Source organism: Macaca fascicularis, chromosome 3 (genome assembly GCF_037993035.2).
Source record: "Macaca fascicularis isolate 582-1 chromosome 3, T2T-MFA8v1.1".
NCBI lineage: Eukaryota > Metazoa > Chordata > Mammalia > Primates > Cercopithecidae > Macaca > Macaca fascicularis.
In genome coordinates this window covers 74,195,414-74,217,285 of record NC_088377.1, presented here as the reverse complement: position 1 = coordinate 74,217,285, position 21,872 = coordinate 74,195,414, and the positions used below count along the sequence as shown (strand labels likewise).

The 21,872-nt window shown below is 45.4% G+C and overlaps 2 protein-coding genes and 1 long non-coding RNA gene across 49 annotated transcripts in view; 2 read left to right on the top strand and 1 right to left on the bottom strand.

The window, feature by feature from the left end:
- NUPR2 (nuclear protein 2, transcriptional regulator) overlaps positions 1-7,506 on the top strand; it is a 92,705-nt gene extending 85,199 nt beyond the window's left edge. For 25 of the 46 annotated variants that reach the window (XR_010585624.2, XR_012432391.1, XR_012432434.1 and 22 more), the window contains 3 exons: positions 1,233-1,305; positions 3,664-3,782; positions 7,293-7,506. Coding sequence is in view for 1 of the 46 variants with exons in the window: in XM_005549549.5 (XP_005549606.3) it covers positions 5,701-6,213 (513 nt within the window). In the remaining 45 variants the exon portion in view is untranslated. Of the gene's footprint in view, positions 1-1,232; positions 1,306-3,663; positions 4,376-5,310; positions 6,220-7,292 lie in introns of those variants that run through there. The other 21 variants (XR_012432428.1, XR_012432435.1, XR_012432417.1 and 18 more) reach the window with 4 other exon arrangements.
- A 6,186-nt stretch (positions 7,507-13,692) lies between these two features.
- On the bottom strand, positions 13,693-15,666 carry LOC123572193 (uncharacterized). 2 transcript variants are annotated; one of them, XR_012432447.1, is made up of 3 exons: positions 15,532-15,666; positions 15,033-15,131; positions 13,693-13,853 (listed from the first exon to the last, which is right to left on the bottom strand). It is a non-coding gene; the product is annotated as an uncharacterized lncRNA (long non-coding RNA). The 2 variants fall into 2 exon arrangements; XR_006696521.3 differs by lacking the exon at positions 15,532-15,666 and adding an exon at positions 15,255-15,394.
- A 52-nt stretch (positions 15,667-15,718) lies between these two features.
- Positions 15,719-20,891, top strand: CHCHD2 (coiled-coil-helix-coiled-coil-helix domain containing 2). Its single transcript, XM_005549548.4, has 4 exons — positions 15,719-15,840; positions 17,739-17,988; positions 19,471-19,615; positions 20,609-20,891. Exons 1-4 carry the CDS (start codon positions 15,791-15,793, stop codon positions 20,617-20,619), a joined length of 456 nt encoding a protein of 151 aa, XP_005549605.1. The 5' UTR covers positions 15,719-15,790; the 3' UTR covers positions 20,620-20,891.
- Positions 20,892-21,872: the final 981 nt, after the last annotated feature.

The window sequence follows — 21,872 nt, the reverse complement described above, 5'->3', positions numbered from 1 at the left end:
TCCTCCCGGCCAAAGATTCTTAACTCCATTATATCTGCAAAGCTCCTTTTGCCATATAAGGTCATGTTCACCGATTCCTGGGATTGGGATATGGACATTTTGGGGGGTCACTATCAGCCTACTACAGCTAGGCTTCAAAACTATTACACCCTCCTGGTGTTTCAGTGATTGGGATTGGGAGAAAAAGTGTTGGAGTTGGGATTTTTTGCTTTTGCTTTGGGGACCCTCTTTTTTTCTTTGAGACAGACTCTCGCTCTGTCGCCAGGCTGGAGTGTGGTGGCGCGATCTTGGCTCACTGTAACTTCCGCCTCCAGGGTTCACGCCATTCTCCTGCCTCAGCCTCCTGAGTAGCTGGGACTACAACTGTGTGCCACCATGCCTGGCTAATTTTTTGTATAAATTTTTAGTAGAGACGGGGTTTCACCAGGTTGACCAGGATGGTCTAGATATTTTGACCTCGTGATCCACCTGCCTCGTCCTCCCATAGTCCCAGGCATGAGCCACCACACTCAGCCAGGGTCCCTCTTAAACTTGTATTTTTAAGGTCTGGGTCACTCTAAACCTTTTTTTTTCCCTTTCTTTCTTTTTTGAGACGGAGTCTTACTCTGTCACCCAGGCTGGCAGTGGGGTGCGGTCTCGACTCACTGCAATGTTCGCCTCCTGGGTTCAAGTGATTCTCCTGCCTCAGCCTCCTGAGTAGCTGGGACTACAGGCACCTGCCACCACGCCCGGCTCACTTTTGTATTTTTGGTAGAGATGGGGACGGGGGCGGGGGTGGGGTTGGAGGAGGGGGTTTTCTTCTCTGTTGCCCTGAGCCCAAAGCAATCTGCCCACCCTTGCTCCCAAAGTGCTAGGATTACAGGCCTGCACCACCATACCTGACCACTGTAAAGTCTTATTTCCACACAGCTAAGACATGTTTTAGGAAGTTTGCTAACAGACCCCTGGAGACCTCCTCACTGTGGCCTCCCTGTTGTCGTGTTTAATTTGATTCATCTTCTCTGCCCTTCTGCTTTTCAGAAATTAAAAGGCTTTTAGAGATACTAAACTTTAAAACTTCTCTTACAGTCTCCTATTAAACTAATTCTAAGAACCACCAGAAAAGGGAAAAAATCTTTCAAAAGCAGTAAAATGATATGGATTGTTAGGATGTAAAATATAGGAAATAAGTCATTATATGTTAGTGCTGCTCTGACATAGGGAAGTATTATTGAGAGTCAACTTTTGCTCAGTTTTCAGAGAAATGGAATAATCATATCGCTGATCTTCGTAAACAAGTTGAAGAATTGTCTGAAAGAAAATGTGGTATGTCTAAACTGGAAAAGTCCTGTAATCCTTTGTTCATGAGCATTTACACAGTGGAGTTACTGTTCGTTATGGGGGCACCGTGGACAAGACCAGGGCTGCTGGTGAATCATGCCATCCTTACACGTCTCTCCTTGTAAGGTGCTTTGTAGTGTCTGTCTAAATATTAGAAACATTCTTTCTTTCTAGATTACTGCAAAGCTAAGGAAAAGTTGTATTTCTTTAATTATCATTATCATTTCTTTTAAACGTTCAGCATGGATATTGGGGATTTACTTACATATTTATTGCAAAGCCCTGGATCTTAGGGATTTAATAGAATTTTTTTATACTGTTTCTCTTAATCTGCTTTGTTAAATTTGGTATTCACCAAGATACCCCTATTGTCTCTACTTTTATCTTTTTTTTTTTTTTTTTTTTGAGACAGAGTCTCGCACCGTTGCCCAGGCTGCAGTGCAATGGTGCGATCTCAGCTCACTGCAACTTCTGCCTCCCGGGATCAACCCATTCTCCTGCCTCAGCCTCCTGAGTAGCTGGGATTACAGGTGCCCGCCACCACGCCTAGCTAATTTTTTTTGTAGTTTTTAGTAGAGACAGGGTTTCACTATGTTGGCCAGGCTGGTCTCGAACTCCTGACCTCATGATACACCTGCCTTGGCCTCCCAAAGTGCTGGGATTACAGGTGTGAGCCACCATGCCCGGCCTCTACTTTTATCTTGATGCATCACCAAACTGATGTTAGATTTCAAATTCTTCTTTGCCTTATGCTATTCTATCCTGAACCCACCTTTATATGATGATGAAAGAAATTAGCGGCCGGGCGCGGTGGCTCAAGCCTGTAATCCCAGCACTTTGGGAGGCCGAGACGGGCGGATCACGAGGTCACAAGATCAAGACCATCCTGGCTAACACAGTGAAACCCCGTCTCTACTAAAAAATACAAAAAACTAGCCAGGCGAGGTGGCGGGCGCCTGTAGTCCCAGCTACTCGGGAGGCTGAGGCAGGAGAATGGCGTGAACCCGGGAGGCGGAGCTTGCAGTGAGCTGAGATCCGACCACTGCACTCTAGCCTGGGCGACAGAGCGAGACTCCGTCTTAAAAAAAAAAAAAAAAAAAAAAAAAAAAAAAAATTAGCAATATGTTATTATCTATCTGTTGGTATATATCAAATGCTCACCTAAAAATAGCAACAGCCAGTGAAAAACATCATGTGCTTTGGTGTTTTTATTTGGATGACTATTTACTTTGCAATCTAGCAAGCTATAATATTGTATGATATGCAGAATTTTAACTGAATTGCTTTAAATGAACATTTAAACATGATAAACCATATTGATGGTATTTATGTTAATATACTTGAACATTTTTTCTTCATTATGAGTAATACAACATATCCCTCAATGAAAATCTAGAATTAGAGTAAATTTGCTAATGAATTCAATAACATTTCCATAATATTTTTAGTTATGTGCTTAAGGTTCTGTTAGTGTTTCTCCCACGTTTTAATAGCTTATGCCTTTTTTGCCTTTGTTTTTTTATTGGTTCATTTTAAAGCAAAAACCTCACAACATGTGCTCCCTAGAAGCACTGTAACCTAATGGTAAGATCATAGGCTCTGGGGACACAGGCTGGCCACATGTCTTCTCCTGTCAGAGCCTTAGTATCCTCTTGTAGTCACAAGAACTGAAGATCTATCCTGAAGATTTGATAAAATCTATCCTGAAGATTTGATAAGATAGTAAAGTAGCAAAGAAGATAGTAAAAGTGCTTCGCATAATATCGGGCATATAAATACATAATAAATGCTTCCTGACCTCAGGTGATCCTCCCACCTTGGCCTCCCAAAGTGCTGGGATTACAGGCGTGAGCCACCACGCCCAACCAAGAAATTCTTATGTAAAAAGAGGCTGGGCTCAGTGCCTCACAACTATAATCCTAGCACTTTGGGAGGTCAGGGCGGGTGGATCACTTGAGGTCAGAAGTTTGAGACCAGCATGGGCAACATGATGAAACCCCATCTCTACTAAAAAAAAAAAAAAAAAAAATTAGCCAGGTGTGGTGGTGGGCGCCTATAATCCCAGCTTCTCGGGAGGCTGAGGCAGGAGAATCACTTGAACCTAAGAGGCGGGCATTGCAGTGAGCCAAGATCATGCCACTGTACTCCAGCCTGGGCGACAACAGCAAGACTCCATCTCAAAAAAAAAAAATAGACTCCATCTCAAACAAAAACAAAACACAAATGTGGTATTGCAATTAAAACAATTACTATGTTAAAGACAGTTTCATAGAAAATAAAAGACCACTCAGATACACTAAGCTGTCTTTTTAGACAGATATAATTGTTATTCTTATTTTACAGCTTAAGAAACAGGCTCAGAGAATGTTATTTGATTGGACCGTGTTGCATCTCTGGACACTGCAGCTGAGGTCAGACTTCGTGTGTAACTCCACTAGCCTACCAAGGTGCCTCTCATAAAAGTAAGAAATGTAAATTTGGCCTAATACACGAAGTTGCCACGGCAGCACTGGGTCAGTTCTACATACACTACTTCTATGTTCATCAAGGGAAACCTTACAGGAAAGTGAAAATGTTTCTAGAAGGTGATTGGACACCAGCACATTTGCTTGTTGCCTTTGGGCTCTTCTTCTAAGGCCAACAGTGACCTGAAATTATTGACTGACTATTCCAGTCAACTGGAGAAAATGGTACCAAGGTCGCCAGCATCAGACAAATTCACTTGAGGACCTATCTATGTACTTTGAAAGACAAAACTGCTTGTGAAGGATACTGTATTTCAGAAAAACAGAATCATATTAACAACTAATAACACTGTAAAATGCTGATGTGTTGAATGCTACTTTAGAAAAACATGTTCAAATCTAGGAAAAAAATTTCCAACAGAAAACTACATATCAGTTATCTAGCTAGCTATCTAGAGACATGGTCTCATTCTATTGCTCGGGATGGAGAGCAGTGGGATGATCATAGCTCACTGCAGCCTTGAGTTCCTGGCCTCAAGTGATCCTCCTGCCTCAGCCTCCTAAGTAGCTGGGGCCACAGGTGGACACAGGTACACCTGGCTTTTTTTGTCTGTCTGTTTTGTAGAGACAAGGTTTCACTACATTGCCCAGGCTGGTCTCAAACTCTGGAGTCTCGCTCTGTCGCCCAGGCTGGGATGCAGTGGCGCAGCCTCAGCTCACTGCAACCTCTACCTCCCCGGTGTAAGCAATTCTCCCGTCTCAGCTTCCTGAGTAGCTGGGATTACAGGCATGTGCCACCACACACAGCTAATTTTTGCATTTTTTGTAGAGACCAGGTTTTACCACATGGGCCAGGATGGTCTCGAACTCCTGACCTCAGGTGATCCACCGGCCTTGGCCTCCCAAAGTACTGGGATTACAGGCGTGAGCCACCACACTTTCTTATGTTATTAAATAGCCTAACCCAGGAAGGGTGTGGTGGCTCATAGCTATAATCCCAACAACTCTAAAGGCCAAGGTGAGAAGATCGCTTGAACCCAGGAGTTCGAAACCAGCCTGGGCAACATAGCGAGACCCCTGTCTCTACAAAAAAATACAAAAATTAGGCCAGGCGTGCACCACTTCCGGCTAATTTTTGTATCATTTGTAGGGACGGGGTTTCATCATGTTACCCAGGCTGGTCTCGAACTCCTAAGCCCAAGCCATCCATCCTCCTGCCTCGGCCTCTGACAATGCTGGGATTACAGGGCCCAGCCAGCCTCATGTTTTCTTTAAGCAGTCCCTCCCTGTTGCACACTTGGATAGTTTTCTTTTTTATTTTTTTAGACAGAATTTACCTCAGTCTCGCAGACTGCAGTGCTGTGGTGGGATCATAGCTCACTGAAGCCTTGAACCTTGGGGTTCAAGCAGCTGGGGGGCTGAGGTGGGACTTCAGAGATGGGGTCGCCCCGTGTTGCCCAGGCTGCTCTTGATCGCCTGGCCTGAAGGGATCCTCCCGCCTCTGCCGCGCATGAACGTAGTTTCCTTTTTTTTTTTTTTTTTTTGAGACGGAGTCTCGCTCTGTCGCCCAGGCTGGGGTGCAGTGGCCAGATCTCAGCTCACTGCAAGCTCCGCCTCCCAGGTTCCCGCCGTTCTCGTGCCTCAGCCTCCTGAGTAGCTGGGACTACAGGCGCCCGCCACCTCGCCCGGCTAGTTTTTTGTACTTTTTAGTAGAGAGGGGGTTTCACCGTGTTAGCCAGGATGGTCTTGATCTCCTGACCTCGTGATCCGCCCGTCTCGGCCTCCCAAAGTGCTGGGATTACAGGCTTGAGCCACCGCGCCCGGCCTAGTTTCCTATTTTTGACCAACATAAACCCTGTGCTGAATTGGAGTTTGTCAACTACCCTTCTCCAGCAACCTACGGGACCTGACGGGGATGTCCGGCTTACCGGGCTCCACTCCAAGGAAAAGACAGCCCTGCTCTAGGCACTGTACCGCCACTGTGACGTCCTCGAAGGTCTGCCTCTATGACGCCGCCGAAGGCACCCCCGCTTCACAAGCGGAGCCCATCGGAACTCGAGGCGGGGCTGCTGGGTCTTCCAGGAGCGCCCAGACACGGGCGCGTGGCCACAGGTGGCCACAGGCGCTGGGCAGGATGGCAGCGGCCACAGAGCGGGCCCTTCCACGTCTGCAGGCTCTGGCCCGGCAGCCACCACCCATAAGCAATGAGGAGGAGCTTTATGACTGCCTGGACTACTACTACCTGCGCGACTTCCCTGCCTCAGGGGCCGGGCGCAGCAAGGGCCGCACTCGGCGCGAGCAGGCGCTGCGCACCAACCGGCCTGCACCTGGCGGGCACGAGCGCAAGGTCATGCAGAAGCTCCTCAATGGCCAGCGCAAGCGCCGGCAGCGCCAGCTGCAGACCTGGCTGCGCACTCGCCCCACCTGAGCCTGGGTAAGGGCGCCCAACACCTCCCCCAACCAGGGCCCGGGGACCCTGGTAGCGTCCCCCCATCGCGCGACGCTACTCGCCCTAGGCAGAATCGGCTGCCTCTGAGGGAGCTGCATTAGGGAACTGCACCCGCCAGCTTGGCCTCTGACGGCCGTTGCAATAGCATTAAAGCCTTTGGAACTTCGGAGGTGGATAGAAGGGGCTAGGAAATGAAGACAACATCTTTTTAAAAATATAAGCGATTGATAGCTGGGTGCGGTGGCTCACGCCTGTAATCCCAACACTTTGGGAAGCCGAGGCGGGCGGATCACGAGGTTAGGGGATCGAGACCATCCTGGCCAACATGATGAAACCCCATCTCTACTAAAATATATATTTTAAAAGCCGGGCATTGTGGCGCGCGCCTGTAGTCCCAGCGACTTGGGAGGTTGAGGCACGGGAATCGCTTGAACCCGGGAGGTGGAGGTTGCAGTTAGCCGAGATTGCGCCACTGCACTCCAGCCGGGCGACAGAGAGAGACTCCGTCCAAAAAAAAAAAATATATATATATATATACACACACACACATATATACATATATGTATGTGTGCGATCGAGCCCGGGAGGTTGAGGTTTCAGTGAGCCAAGATTGCACCACTGCTCTCCAGCCTGGGTGACAGAGGGAGACCCTGTCTCTAAAAAAAAAATATGCAAGTAAGAGCTTTTCTTCCGGTGCTCATGCTCAGACTGAAGAAAGTAATTGGGCTGGGCCCAGTGGCTCAGGCCTGTAATACCAGCACTTTGGGAGGCCCAGGCCGACGGATCGCTTTAGCTCAGGAGTTCCAGACTGGCCTGGTCAACATGGTGAAACCACGTTGCTACAGAAATACAAAAAATTATCTGGGCGTAGTAGTGCGTGCTTGTAGTCCCCTACTTGCATGGCTGAGGCGGCAGGATTGCTTGAATCCAGGCGGTTGAGGCTGCAGTGAGCCATGATTGCCCCACTTCACTCCAGTCTGGGTGACAGTGAGACCCTGTGTCAAAAAAAGAAAAACAAAAAAAGTAACTGATCTGTGTTTTTGTCTGATTTCCTACAGGATACCGAAGGACCTGTTCAAAGTATTTTCTGTAACTCCAACTGTAACTTGTTTCTGAGGAGGAGAGAATCCATGTTTGGTCAACAGAACTTTTCCCTGTCACTTAAGTTTACTGCTTCCGTATCTTTTCCTTACTTGATTGTTAATTAAGTAGTGTCCAAGTGGATTAGCCTTTTGAGGGTTTATTAATTAAAAGAGAGCAGCAAGAATGGCATTTTAACTCTCCTGTTTTTTTTTCAGTTACTATGGTAACTCTTTTCAAGTCCACAAATGATTTGTTCTTATCTGTAAAGAAAAGGTCACAAAGATAAGCAGAGAGAGACCAAAGATAGGAATATGTGTAAGATTTCTACCTAAATGTAGTTTAGGAGTACACTAAGTAGTTCACTCCTGTAATCCCAGCACTTTGGGAGGCCGAGGCAGCCAGATCGCCTGAGGTCAGGAGTTCAAGACCAACCTGGCAAACATGGCAAAACCCCATCTCTACTAAAAATACAAAAATTAGCCGGACGTGGTGGTGGGTGCCTGTATCCCAGCTACTTGGGGGCCTGAGTCAGGAGAATTGTTTGAACCTGGGAGGCCAAGGTTGCAGCGAGCCAAGATCATGCCACTGTGCTACAGCCTGGGCGACAGAGCAAGACTACATCTCAAAAAAAAAAAAAAAAAGATTTCTACCTAAAAATGTCAGACTACTCTGAAGGTTAATATTTGCATATTAAAATGTATATTGTATGGCGTGCCAATCTCAAATAATCAAAAGGGTCAGAATCTAAAGGGAGTTTATTCATGCACAGAGTTTTAGGAGGGCCACCTGGGAAGCACAGATACAGAAGAGTGGAAGTCAGTGGTCCGAGGCTTAGAAGTTTGGGATCACTTACAAAGTTTAGAGAAGCTTAGCCAAATTAAAGCATCTCTCCGTTTAAGGGTTAATACATAGTTAATCTGATTAGTCCAGGTGGTCTTTCTTTCACTCTGTCACCCAGGCTGGAGTGCAGGGGCACCATAGCAGCTCACTACAGCCTCAACCTCTCAGGCTCAAGCCATCCTCCCACCTCAGCATCCCTAGTAGCTGGGACTACAGGCGCACACCAACACACCCAATTAATTTTTGTATTTTTTGTAGAGACGGGGTTTTGCCACATTGCCTAGGCCGTTCTCAAACTCCTGGGCTTAAGAGATCCACTTACCTCAGCCTCTCAAAGTGCTGGGATTACAGGCATGAGTGACTGCACCCAGATGAGGTGGTCTTTTTTCCGGGAAAGGTGTGTTTAACCTTTCACACTGAATATGTAAGTCATGGGGTCTTTTGTGCCATCTGGTGTGAGTTAGGTACAGAACAATAAAGGAGGCAGTTAATCTCTAACAAAGATGAGTGATTGGAAGGCGAGGAGGTCTAGTCTCTGCTCTCTCATAGTCATTTACAGTATGAAAATAAGGAAAGAATAAATTATAATTTAAGAACCAGAAGTTACAAACATGCTATGCGACTCAATCAGGGTGTAACTTCCCCCTTGGTGTGCTAAATTTATATGGGGTCCTGAAACTTTTTTTTATAGTTGCTAGGTTCTCCACACTATTGATCCCACAACAATTCTTCGAGGTAGATGCTGCTATCCACATTTTTTTTTTTTTTTTTTTTTTTTTTTTTTTTTTTTTTGAGACAGTGTCTTGCTCTGTCATCCAAGCTGGAGTGCAGTGGCATGATCTTGGCTCACTGCAACCTCTGCTTCCTGGTTTCAAGCAATCCTCCAGACTCAGCCTCCCAAGTGGCTGGGATTACAGGTGCCCACAACCATGCCTGGCTAAGTTTTGTATTTTTCATAAAGACCAAGTTTCACCTTGTTGGCCAGGCTGGTCTCAAACTCCTGACCTCAGATGATCTACCCACCTCAGCCTCCCAAAGTGCTGGGATTACAGGCATGAACTACTGTGCCCAGCCCACATTTTAGAAAAGAGATTCTAAGGCACAGAGAGTTCAAGTACCTTTCCAAAGATGACACAGCTAATTAGATAGCAGACCAGGTAGCCTGACCCCAGGACTTTTGCCCTTGGCCTCTATACTACTTTGTTGAGCACAGCAGTAAATATTTCATATATAGTTTTATCCAGAATTGTCCTGTTGGTTGTGGTAAACCATGTTTTGTTGTTCTGAGACGGGGGCAAGCTCTGTTGCCTAGGCTTCTGGTGTGCAGTGGCACAAGCACCAGCCTCAACCTCTTGGGCCCAGACAATCCATTTCCGCCTCCCAAAGCACTGGGATTACAGGAATGAGCCATCATGCCTGGCCTCACACTAAACTTTTACAGGCAATTCACTTCCTTCAAACTATCGATAAGGAAATGATTCTGTTCTGTTTTGTGTTTACATATTTTTTGTTTGTTCGTTTGTTTGTAGAGACAGGGTCTTGCTCTGTTGCCCAGGCTGGAGTATGGTGGTGCAATCATGGCTCACTTCAGCCTCGACCTCCCAGGCTCAGGCAATCCTTCCGCCTCAGTGTGCCAAGTAGTTGGGACTACAAGTGCATGCTACCATGCTTGGCTAACTTTTGTATTTTTTGTAGAGACAGGTTTTCACCATGTTGCCCAGGCTGGTCTTAAACTCCTGGGCTCAGCCATCCTCCACCCTCAGCCTCCCAAAGTGCTGGGATTACAGGCATGAGCCACTGTGCCTAGCTGATGCTGTTCTTTTCAACTGCATTTGTTGGTTTTTTATGTTTGGGTTTTTCTTTGTTTTTTTTTTTTTTTTTTTTTTTTGAGATGGGGTCTCACTCTGTCTCCCAGGCTGGAGTGCAGTAGTGCAATCTCTGCTCACAGCAGGCTGGTCTCAAACTCCTGACCTCAGATGATTTTCCCGCCTCTATACCCCAAAGTGCTGGGATTACAAGTGTGATCAACTGCACCTGGTGATTTTGCTCATTTAGATACTAGAACATTTTAATTTTAAAAAATGAGCTGGAGTGCAGTGGCATGATGGCTCACTGCAACCTCTGCCTACCGGGTTCAAGTGATTCTCCTGCCTCAGCCTCCCAAGTAGCTGGGACTACAGGCGCGTGCCACCACACCCAGGTAATTTTTGTATTTTTAATAGAGATGGGGTTTCACCATGTTGGCCAGTATAATCTTGATCTCTTGAACTTGTGATATGCCCGCCTCGGCCTCCCAAAGTGCTGGGATTACAGGCATGAGCCACCTCCCCTGGCCAAAAACACATTTTTTTTTAGACAGAGTCTCACTCTGTCCCGCAGGCTAGAGTACAGTTGCACAGTCACAGCTCACTGCAACCTCAACTTCCTGGACTCAAGTGATTCTCCCATCATAGTCTCCCAAGTATCTGAGACCACAAGTACACGCCACCATACCCAGCTAACTTTTTTGTATTTTGTAGAGGAGGGGTTTTGCCATGTTGCCCAGGCTGGTCTCAAACTCCTGGGCTCAAGTGATCTTCCAGACTCAGCCTCCCAAAGTGCTGGGATTACAGGCATGAGACACTGTGCCTGGCCTTTTTAATTAAATTTAAATTATAAATGCGGTCACTGTAGGAAATATGTGTATTACTTATCTACTGCTATGTAACAAACTACTCCAAACCTAGTGACTTAAAATAAATACTTAGGGCCGGGCCCAGTGGCTCATGCCTATAATCCCAACACTTTGGGAGGCTGAGGTGGGCAGATCACTTGAGTCCAGGAGTTCAAGACCAGGCTGGGCAACAGCGTGAGACTCCATCTCTACAGAAAATGCAAAAATTAGCCAGGTGTGGTGGTGCACACCTGTGGTCCCAGCTACTCAGGAGGCTGAGTCAGGAGAATCACTTAACCCTGGGAGGCAGAGGTTGCAGTGAGCCAAGATCACACCACCGTACTCCAGCCTGGGTGACAGAGTGAGACTCTGTCTCAAAAATAAACAAATATAAAAAAATACTTAGGATCTCCATTTCATGGGTCAGGAATTATGGAGTGGCATAGCTGGGTCATTTGGTCTCAGGGTGTCTCATGACATTGCAGTCAAGCTGTCTATACTAAGACTGCAGTCACCTAAAGCCTGTTTCCAAGGTGGCTCACTTATGTGACTGCTGACCTGAGGGCTCAGTTTCTGTCACATGAGCCTCTCTACAGGCTGCTTAGCTGTCATGGTGTGACAGCTGGCTTTCCCAAGTGAGTAATCAAACAGTGAACAAGGAGGAAGCCACAGTACCTTTTATGATGTAGTTTGCAAAGTTGCAAACCATCACTTTTGCTTTTACTATCTGTCAGAAGGGAATTAGGCAACCCAGGCCACACTCAAGGGGACAGGGACTGGGCTCCACCTTTTGAAGAGAGTATCAAATAATTTGTGGACATATTTTAAACTACCATGCTATGTTTAATTATTGCAAGTATGGTCACTGTAGAAAAACTGGAAAATAGGGACAAGCAAAAAAAAAAAAACCACTTATAATTCCATGACTCAATGGATAACATTATTAGTTGGGTATATATAATTCCAATATTCAAAATATATATTTACTTTCTCAAAATATAAATACACTGTGCACTATCATGTAATCTGCTCTTTCACGCAATGTATGTATTGTAAAAATTCCTTTCATGTCAAATATTCTTTCCTAATTTTTTTTTTTTCTTGAGACGGAGTTTCCTTCTTGTCGCCCAGGCTGGAGTGCAATGGTGCAATCTCAGCTTACTGCAACCTCTACCTCCTGGGTTCAAGCAATTCTCCTGCCTTAGCCTCCCAAGTAGCTGGGATTACAAGCATGGGCCACCACACCCAGCTAATTTTTTGTATTTTTAGTAGAGATGGGGTTTCACCATGTTGGCCAGGCTAGTCTCAAACTCCTGACCTCAAGTGATCTGCCCACCTTGGCTCCCCAAAGGGCTGGGATTACAGATTTGAGCCACTGTGCCCAGCCCCTCATAACATTTTTTCATGGCTGCATACATTTCATCATATGTATATATCGTAACTTATTTAACGAATTATATTATAGGACACTTAGGTTGTTTACAAGTTTTCCCTGTTTTATACATTTTGTTAAATGAACATCCCTACAACACATTTATTGGTATAATCATGACAGTTTCTTAAATTCCTAGAAGTAAAATTTCTGGAATACAGTTTGCATAATTTTAAAACTTCAAATGCCTGTTACCTAATTCGAGCAGAAGGTTTACTACAATATTCAAGAGTCCATTCAGCCAATGTCATATCTATGATAACACCTACAAAAGTTCAAATATTGGTAACTATAAGTAAATTTGTTGAGAGTGACTGAAATCACCATGGAATGAGAAGTTGCTATAGAAATTTTACTAAAGAGTGAACTGGCCAGGCGCAGTGGCTCACACTTGTAATTCTAGCACTTTGGGAGGCCGCGACAGGTGGATCACTTGAGGTCAGGAGTTTGAGACCAGCCTAACCAACATGGTGAAACCCCATCTCTACTAAAAATACAAAATTAGTCGGGTATGCTGGTGCACACCTGTAATCCCAGCTACTTGGGAGGCTGAGGCAGGAGAATTGCTTGAACCTGTGAGGCAGAGGTTGTAGCAAGCCAAGATCGCACCTGGGCAACAAGAGCGAAACTCCATCTCAAAAAAACAGAGTGAACTTCACACATCTGTCTCAGCAAACTATAAATGATATGTAGCAGAATTCTGGTATTTTCAATTCTGAGTTTTTTGTTGTTTTAATTAACTTTTTCTTAATTTGTTTTTTGGATAGAATACATTAACTGCTTCAAAATCCAAAAGCTACTGAATGCCCCTACCCCCACCACAGACACCCAGTCCCACTGCCTAAAGGCAACCAGTGTTATCAACTTCAGATATTTTATGCATATACAATATGATCTTTTTGTTCTGTTTTACACAAATAATAGCACACTGTACTCAATTCTGTCCCTTGCTTTTTTATCACTTGTAGTTTATTTTGGAAATCATTTCATATTAATATACAGAGAAGATTCCTCATTCTTTTTTTATAGTTGCCTATTGTGTGAATATGCCTTTTTTTTTTTTTTTTTGAGATGGAGTCTCACTCTGTCGTCCAGGCTGGAGTGCAGTGGTGCAATCTTGGCTCACTGCAACCTCTGCCTCCCAGGATCATGCCATTTTCCTGCCTCATCCTCCCAAGTAGCTGGGACTACAGGCACGTGCCCCCACGCCTGGCTAATTTTTGTATTTTTACTAGAGACAGGTTTCACCATGTTAGCCAGGATGGTCTCGATCTGTTGACCTCATGATCCGCCTGCCTCGGCCTCCCAAAGAGCTAGGATTACAGGCGTGAGCCACCGCACCTGGCCTGCCATTATTTTTTTAACCAATTTTCTATTGGCAGGAATTTGGGTTTTCTCAATCCCTTACCAACACAAAATAACCTTGTATGAACATCTAATACTCTTTCAATTTAGGAATGAATGACTTAGCCACGTTTGAGTAAAATGGTGTCTGTTCTGGTCTAGATTCCTTTCTGTCTTGAATTGTCCAAAGTTCTCCTCACTCTAAACTCTTGTGCCAGGATGTATCCTATGTAAGACTCATTTTCTTCATCTCTGCTTATGAATTATCTAAAAGCAAGTAAAAAGTCATATTATTTGTAAAGCATTCATTCCTTTAAGAAGTTATGTAATAATAAAGCTTTGTTTTTTACAAAAGGTTTTTGTATTATTCGCCCTTTTTTTGTTCGAACGATCTTTTAATTTTTTTTATTTCAATAGTTTTGGGGGAACAGGTGGTGTTTGGTTACATAGAAAAGTTATTTAGTGGTGATTCTGAGGTTTTGATACACCCATCACCCGAGCAGTGTTCACCGTACTGAACAGTGTAGTCTTTTATCCCTTATCCCCCTAGCACATCCCTCCAAATCCCCAGAGCGCATTATATCATTCTTTTGCCTTTGCATCCTCATAGCTTAGCTCCCACATTATTCACCCTTTAGTTTCAAGTACATTCTGCTGTTGCTGGGACATGGGAAGGCTGTTTTAAAACTCCACTTCCTCTGGTGGAAGGGAGAAATTTCTGATTGACATCAAGCAGAAATGGGGGTTCCATCTCTGCTTCCTCTCCTCAATAAACCTCACTGCCAACTGCAAGGGACTTTCTCATGAGCCCATTATGAAATGCCACTAGTCAAATTTCCCCTTACTTTAGCGATGCTTAATGTAACTGTTGAAAGCATTTCAGGCTGGGCCTAGTGGCTCATGCCTGTAATCCTAGCACTTGGAGGCCAAGGTGGGTGGATCACCTGAGATCAAGAGTTCGAGACCAGCCTGACCAACATGGTGAAACCCCGTTTCCACTAAAATAAAAAATTAGCCAGGGGTGTTGACGTGCGCCTATAATTCCAACTACTCCGAAGGCTGAGGCAGAATCGCTTGAATCCGGGAGGCGGAGGCTGCAGTGAGTCGAGAACGCGCCACTGCACTCCAGCCTGGGAGACAGAGTGAGACTACATTTCAAAAGAAAAAAAAAAAGAAAAAAAGCATTTCACACCAAGTATCACTAAAGCACAGATCCTTGGGGCCTTTGCAATTGCTGTTCTCTCTTCCTGTAACGTTCTTATCCTTCATAAACACATGGCTTGCTTCCCCCAACCTCTTCAAGACCTCGGTTCAAATGACCCCCGCCTTGCATAACCTCTTAATTTCCAGTCTCCTTCCTCGCTTTTCATGTCACCACCACCTGATTTACATAGGTGTTTGTGTCTCCCCTCCGTGAAACTTAACTTCGTGAAGGTAGAATCTTACCTGATTTGGTGAAGTATCTCCAGAACCTAGCTAGCCACTCAGTAAATTTTTGTTGAATTTACCAGTGTATGGTTACTATCCCAATTCTGGACGCAAATTCTGTAATACATACGAAAAGGAACTGAAAATAAATAGTAACACATAAATGTAAAACATTATTGCTGCCTGAATTAAACTTTTGCTGACTGGATCCACAGACAAGAAATACCAAATAGAACTAACTCAACTCTCGATTCTTGGCGAAAACGATTTCTTTCATTCAGTTCATACTACGCGTCCACATTGTGCCTCCAAAAATATTTGCCCTTATAACTGAATGCTCACAAAGGCTAAGCAATCTGCCCAAGGTCCCCTGGCAATCCAGCCACAGATGTGCGGCACTCTTAAGGTTGGATTTAATACAAATGTTTGAAGGAAGCAGCGATGGTTCAGCTGCGCTAGGAAGCAAAATGCTAAGCGGTCTGATGCGAGGACCGGAGGACAAGGTTTGCGGACCAACCACAGGAACTTCCAGGTTTTAAAGATCTTGGCGCCAAGTTCATGACGTCGGTCGCGAAGGACGAGGCGTCCCCGTGACGTCCTCCTCTTCCAGTGACCTTCAGGCCGCGGAGACGTCGGAGAACGGAAGTCCTCTGCCTGTGTGCTGGTTGGCTGCGCATTAAGGCCAGCTACGCCTCCCGTCTTCCGGTCTTCTCAGAAGTCGCTTAGCTCTTCGCGGGTTGTTACAGGTCCAGAGGCCGAGCCGTCGAGTACCTAGGATGCCGCGTGGAAGCCGAAGCCGCACCTCCCGCATGGCCCCTCCGGCCAGGTGAGACCATCGCGGGGTTTGAGACCAAAGCGTGGCCGTCAGGACCCTACTGGGGCAATGACGCAGAGGGAGGCCACGGGCGGGGGCGAACCAAGGCCGGCTGCGGCGTGGGCTCGCCTCGGCCAGGCGGGGGTAGATGGAGCGTAAAACGTGTGTTAGGGGAGTGTGGGGAGGGAATTCACTTACAGAAAAAGCTTCCTATCCAAACAACGGGAAAGGCATAACGTTATGGCCAGGTGCTAGGAAGGCATAACCTTTGACCTAGCCTGATTTGGGGGAAAAGAACACCCAAGGAAATGATCCGGAAATGGTCAGAGGGAGCGTGATACATATGGAGATTTTTAAATACATGCAGGACATAATTAGTCTTTTGTTATTTAAGAAGGGGGTCTCAAAATTGTTGAAAGCATCTGAACGTTGAACAGATGAGGAATAGTTGAAGTTGCTTTTGGTATAATAGTTCAGACGAGTCACTTTCGCCAGTCTTGTTTTCTAATGTGTAAAATGAAGGAATTGGACTAGATTATTTCCCCAGTTGACCATCTTTAGGTCTTAATTAGAATATTTATTTATATTTTGAGTCAGAGGCTAACTCTAACTCAGGCTGTAGTGAGTGACGTAATCATGGCTAACTGCAGCCTTGACTTCCTGGGCTCAAACTATTCTCTCACCTCAGCCTCCAGAGTAGCTGGAACTACAGGCGTGCGCCACCTGTGCACCACACCTGGCGACTTTATTGTATTTTATATTTTAGTAGAGACAGGGTCTCATTATGTGGCTCTGGCTGGTCTCAAAGTCCTGGCCTCAAATGATCCTTTCGCCTCCACTTCCCTAATCACTGGGATTACAGACAAGAGCCACCACTCCCCAGCCTGTTTTTAGTTACTCGATCCCTCAATAAAATGTAAACTCCATGAATGCAGAGATTTTTTTTTTTTTTTTTGAGACGGAGTCTCGCTCTGCCGCCCAGGCTGGAGTGCAGTGGCCGGATCTCAGCTCACTGCAAGCTCCGCCTCCCGGGTTCACGCCATTCTCCTGCCTCAGCCTCCCGAGTAGCTGGGACTACAGGCGCCGCCACCTCGCCCGGCTAGTTTTTTGTATTTTTAAAGTAGAGACGGGGTTTCACCGTGTCAGCCAGGATGGTCTCGATCTCCTGACCTCGTGATCCGCCCGTCTCGGCCTCCCAAAGTGCTGGGATTACAGGCTTGAGCCACCGCGCCCGGCCGAATGCAGAGATTTTTGTCTGTTGTTCACAGTTTTATTACCAGCGCCTTGTAGTTAACCTAATACTTGAATGAATGAATTCTGTAAGAATCTTTCTAACTTTTAATAGTCTATATTTCTTATGACATATTGGATATGTCTTTAAAGATACTGTGGGCTATGTGAATACATGGAAATGGTTGCAAAAAAGCAGGAAAAACTAGTTTGTCCTAGGCTATTACTGTTACAAGAAAAGATTAAAGTGGCCGGGGGTGGTGGCTCACGCCTGTAATCCCAACACTTCCGGAGGCCCAGGCAGGTGGATCACTTGAGGTCAGGAGTTTGAGACCAGCCTGGCTAACATGGTAAAACTCCATCTCTACTAAAAATACAAAAAATTAGCCGGACGTGGTGGCAGGTGCCTGTATCCCAGCTACTTGGAAGGCTGAGGCAAGAGAATCGCTTGAGTCTGGGAGGCAGAGGTTGCAATGAGCTGAGATTGAGCCATTGCACTCCAGCCTGGGAAACAAGAGCGAAGCTCTGTCTCCAAAAAAAAAAAAAATTGAAGAGATAAAATGATGTAAATAATTTGAAATGAAAATCTTGAGGTCCATTTTAATATGTAAGTTAAGTTGACAATTTCCAAAACTGGTTGGAATTGGGAATTTGATATGTTTTGTTATTTTCTTTCATAGCCGGGCACCTCAGATGAGAGCTGCACCCAGGCCGGCACCTGTCGCTCAGCCACCAGCAGCGGCACCCCCATCTGCAGTTGGCTCTTCTGCTGCTGCACCCCGGCAGCCAGGTCTGATGGCCCAGATGGCAACCACTGCAGCTGGCGTGGCTGTGGGCTCTGCTGTGGGACACACACTGGGTCATGCCATTACTGGGGGCTTCAGTGGAGGAAGTAATGCCGAGCCTGCGAGTCCTGACATCACTTACCAGGTGGGAATTTAGGCAGCATTTCCCTTCCATGGGTGGATTTTCTGAGAAAACCCAGATGTTTGTAAGTTCCTTATGTGTAGGACTTGTCTTTGATTTTAGAACCCACTGTGCTGTTAATAGACAATGGGTTTTAAAGCCACATTTGGTCGTTGAGTTATTGCCTTAGGCCAGCACCAACAAGTACTGTACGAATTGTGCTACTTCCCAAGGAGTAGACTTGTAACAGTCCACTTGACTCACTGTAAAAACAACCACTTTTCCCTTTGAATATTTCATCCCAGAGACACTTCTTACTAACCCTGTCTTGATTTTAGTTAACGAATAAAAAATCTTGCGTAGTTCTGTGCTCTTTTACCTGATATTTGCCATTACCCATCTTTCTGATGTGTATGGGTTTTCTAGTCTAATGAGCATAGGTGTATATGCTCTTGTATTTCTGGTGTGCTTGAAACTGCTCCATCCATTTTTCTATAATACTGCCATTTTTCCTCCCTGAAGCTTCACAAGATAACAATTCTTGTTTATTTGCATCTTTATGAATCTTTCTAGTTATAACTGGAATTTGGTTAAAGCTGTTGGCTCTCTGCTTTTAAATATTTTCACTTTTGACTGGGCACAGAGACTTATGCCTATAATCCCAGCACATTGGGAGGCTGAAGTGAGGGGATTGCTTGCCAGAAGTTTGAGACCAGGTTAGGCAACATAGCGCGATCCTATCTTTACTAAAAATATTTATTTAATTTTTTCTTTTTTGGAGGTGGAGTCGTGCTCTGTCACCCAGGCTCCACCTCCCGGGTTCAAGCGATTCTCCTGCCTCAGCCTCCCGAGTAGCTGGATTACATTTTTGTATTTTTAGTTGAGACGGGGTTTCACCATATGGGCCAGGCTGGTCTCGAACTCGTGACCTCAAGTGATTCACCCTCCTCGGCCTCGCCTCCCAAAGTGTTGGAATTACAGGTGTGAGCCACCACGTTCGGCCTAAAATATTTTTTAAGTAAATGAAGATTTAAATGTTTTCACTTTCCGGCCGGGCGCGGTGGCTCAAGCCTGTAATCCCAGCACTTTGGGAGGCCAAGACGGGCGGATCACGAGGTCACAAGATCAAGACCATTCTGGCTAACATGGTGAAACCCCGTCTCTACTAAAAAATACAAAAAACTAGCCGGGCGAGGTGGCAGGCGCCTGTAGTCCCAACTACTTGGGAGGCTGAGGCAGGAGAATGGCGTGAACCCGGGAGGCAGAGCTTGCAGTGAGCTGAGATCCCGTCACTGCACTCCAGCCTGGGCGACAGAGCGAGACTCCCATGTCAAAAAAAATAAAAAAATAAATGTTTTCACTTTCCATGTTAATAGATGGAAACTTTAATTTGCATCTGGTGCTAGTTCCATTTTCCGTTAACCTCAAAGAGGATGGATACTCTTTATTGTCTAGGCGTACGTATGATTTTCTTTCTCAGCAATGTTGAATGTTTTGCCTTCACAGGAGCCACAGGGAACCCAGCTGGCACAGCAGCAGCAGCCTTGCTTCTATGAGATCAAACAGTTTCTGGAGTGTGCCCAGAACCAGGGTGACATCAAGCTCTGTGAGGGTTTCAATGAGGTGCTGAAACAGTGCCGACTTGCAAACGGTAGGTGATTTGTCCAATTTACATCTGCTTAATTCACAGTGGAATTCCTGGATCCTGTAAAACTTAGGGGGGAATCTGTGTTTAATAAATTAATAAATTAGACAAGACTTTGTTGAAATTTCTCTAGAATTAACTCCTAACAACTGGGCCAGAGGTTTCTAGTCATTTTTGTTAGTCATTTTCTGAGTTTTCTTCTTCCTTTAGAAGGTATAGGCCAGGAGCAGTGGCTCACACTTGTAATCCCAGCACTTTGGGAAGCCAAGATGGGTGGATCACCTGATGTCGGGAGTTTGAGACTAGCCTCGCCAACATGGCAAAACCCTGTCTGTACTAAATATACAAAAATTAGCTGGGTGTGGTGGCAGGCACCTGTAATCCCAGCTACTCAGGAGGCTGAGGCAGGAGAATCCCTTAAACCCAGGAGGCAGAGGTTGCAGTGAGCCAAGATCTCGCCACTGCACTCCAGCCTGGGCAACAGTACGAGACTCCGTCTCAAATTTAAAAGAAAAAAAAGAAGAAGGTATAAATCAGTATGCCAGATCTTACTGTGATTACTGGATGTGAGTGACTTCCTATCTTTAAGGCCGTGGATATAAAATTAGATTCTGTTGTCACCAGAATCCGGGAATAGACAAAAAGACTGATACCTGGTATCTGTACCTCATTGAGTGAAAGGAGTTAATTAAGTTCCTCAGGGGAACTCTTGAGATTGAGGGTGTGTTGTTAGTCGTAGGATGCCTTCAGTAGCTTACAAACAAAACCATAAACTTGGTGGAAACTCTGGAAGGTCAAGGTGGGAGGATTGCTTGAGTCTAGGAGTTCGAGACCAGCCTAGGCAACATAGCAAGACATCATCTCTATTTTTTATCCAAAAAAAAAAAAAAAAAGGCCATAGCCTTGGCCTTTTGTCGCTGCTTTCATAATTTGGAAGTCTTCTGTTTTGTTGAGTATATGAAGCCAGCACTCTTCTAACTTAATCTTTTCTGTTTGCAGGATTGGCCTAATCAAGAAGTTCAACCTGGAGAGATGGAAAATCAGCTCTCATACCTTAAGTTAATTTAGTGTAAAAATAGAATTGATAGTGAAGGTATAAAGTGTAACCATCAGTTAAACCTCTCCTGTCATTCCTAGCTTCCTTGCTTCAGAACTGAAATGGAAGGGGGTGTGTTCCTACTCTGTAGAATTTGGGACTGGGCAAAATGTGTTACCTCCTTAAACTAGCTGTTAATGATTTTATTCTTTGTGAGTTAATTAGAATAAAGTCATTTTCTTCCAAGATGTGGTTCATTTAGTCTATTGTTTCTGGTTATGAAATTAGCATTCTCAGCCAGGTGTGGTGGCTCACACCTGTAATTCTAGCACTTTGGGAGGCCAAGATGGGGGATCATGAGGTCAGGAGATCGAGACCATCCTGGCTAACACGGTGAAACCCCGTCCCTACTAAAAATACAAGAAATTAACCAGGCATGGTGGCAGGCACCTGTAGTCCCAGCTACTCTGGAGGCTGAGGCAGGAGAATAGCGTGAACCTAAGAGGTGGAGCTTGCAGTGAGCCAAGATCGCGCCACTGCACTCCAGCCTGGGCAATAGAGTGAGACTCCGTCTCAAAAAAAAAAAAAAAGAAATTAGCATCCTCCCAGATCTGACAGCTCCCTGAGGGGTTATATAAGGAGTAACTCAGTCACAAACGTGTCCTCAATTCAAAGGTTCCAGGTGCTGTGGGTCTGGAATTAAGTAAGCTGAGCAGTAGTAGGAAACTGCTTAAAATACTGTTTTAAGCCAGGCGTGCTGGCAGATGCCTGTAATCCCAGCTACTTGGGAGGCTGAGGCTGGAGAATCGCTTGAACTCAGGAGGCAGAGGTTGCAGTGAACCGAGACCATGCCACTGCACTCCAGCCTGTGTGACATAGCAAGACTGTCTCAAGAAAAAAAAATTACATTGTTTTAATCAGGTGAATGATAAAGGAAACAGGACTAGGTCTATTTGGGGTCGGTTCCCTGTGGCCAGGTCAGCACTGCATGTCACTATTCCTCTACTGTTTCCAAGCAAGCTTGTGCAACCCACCTTTTGTTCTGTTTTCTTTTGCTTTAGGCTTTTAGCAGCCTGGAGTCATGGTTCTTAGTTTCTGTCTCTAGTGATAAGTGGAAAAGAGGGATGAGGAAGGGACTTTACTGGCCCTAACCATAAACTGTAACTAAACCGGTGACTGTATTCTCTCCCTTCTCCCTTGGACGCCCAGATTGAAGATAAAAAAGCA

Coding starts and splice junctions, on each gene's coding strand:
- CHCHD2 (XM_005549548.4), top strand. CDS start 15,791: ATGCCGCGTGGAAGCCGAAGCCGCACCTCCCGCATGGCCCCTCCGGCC. Junction 15,841..17,738: donor CGCATGGCCCCTCCGGCCAG/GTGAGACCATCG, acceptor TTTCTTTCATAG/CCGGGCACCTCAGATGAGAG. Junction 17,989..19,470: donor GTCCTGACATCACTTACCAG/GTGGGAATTTAG, acceptor TTGCCTTCACAG/GAGCCACAGGGAACCCAGCT.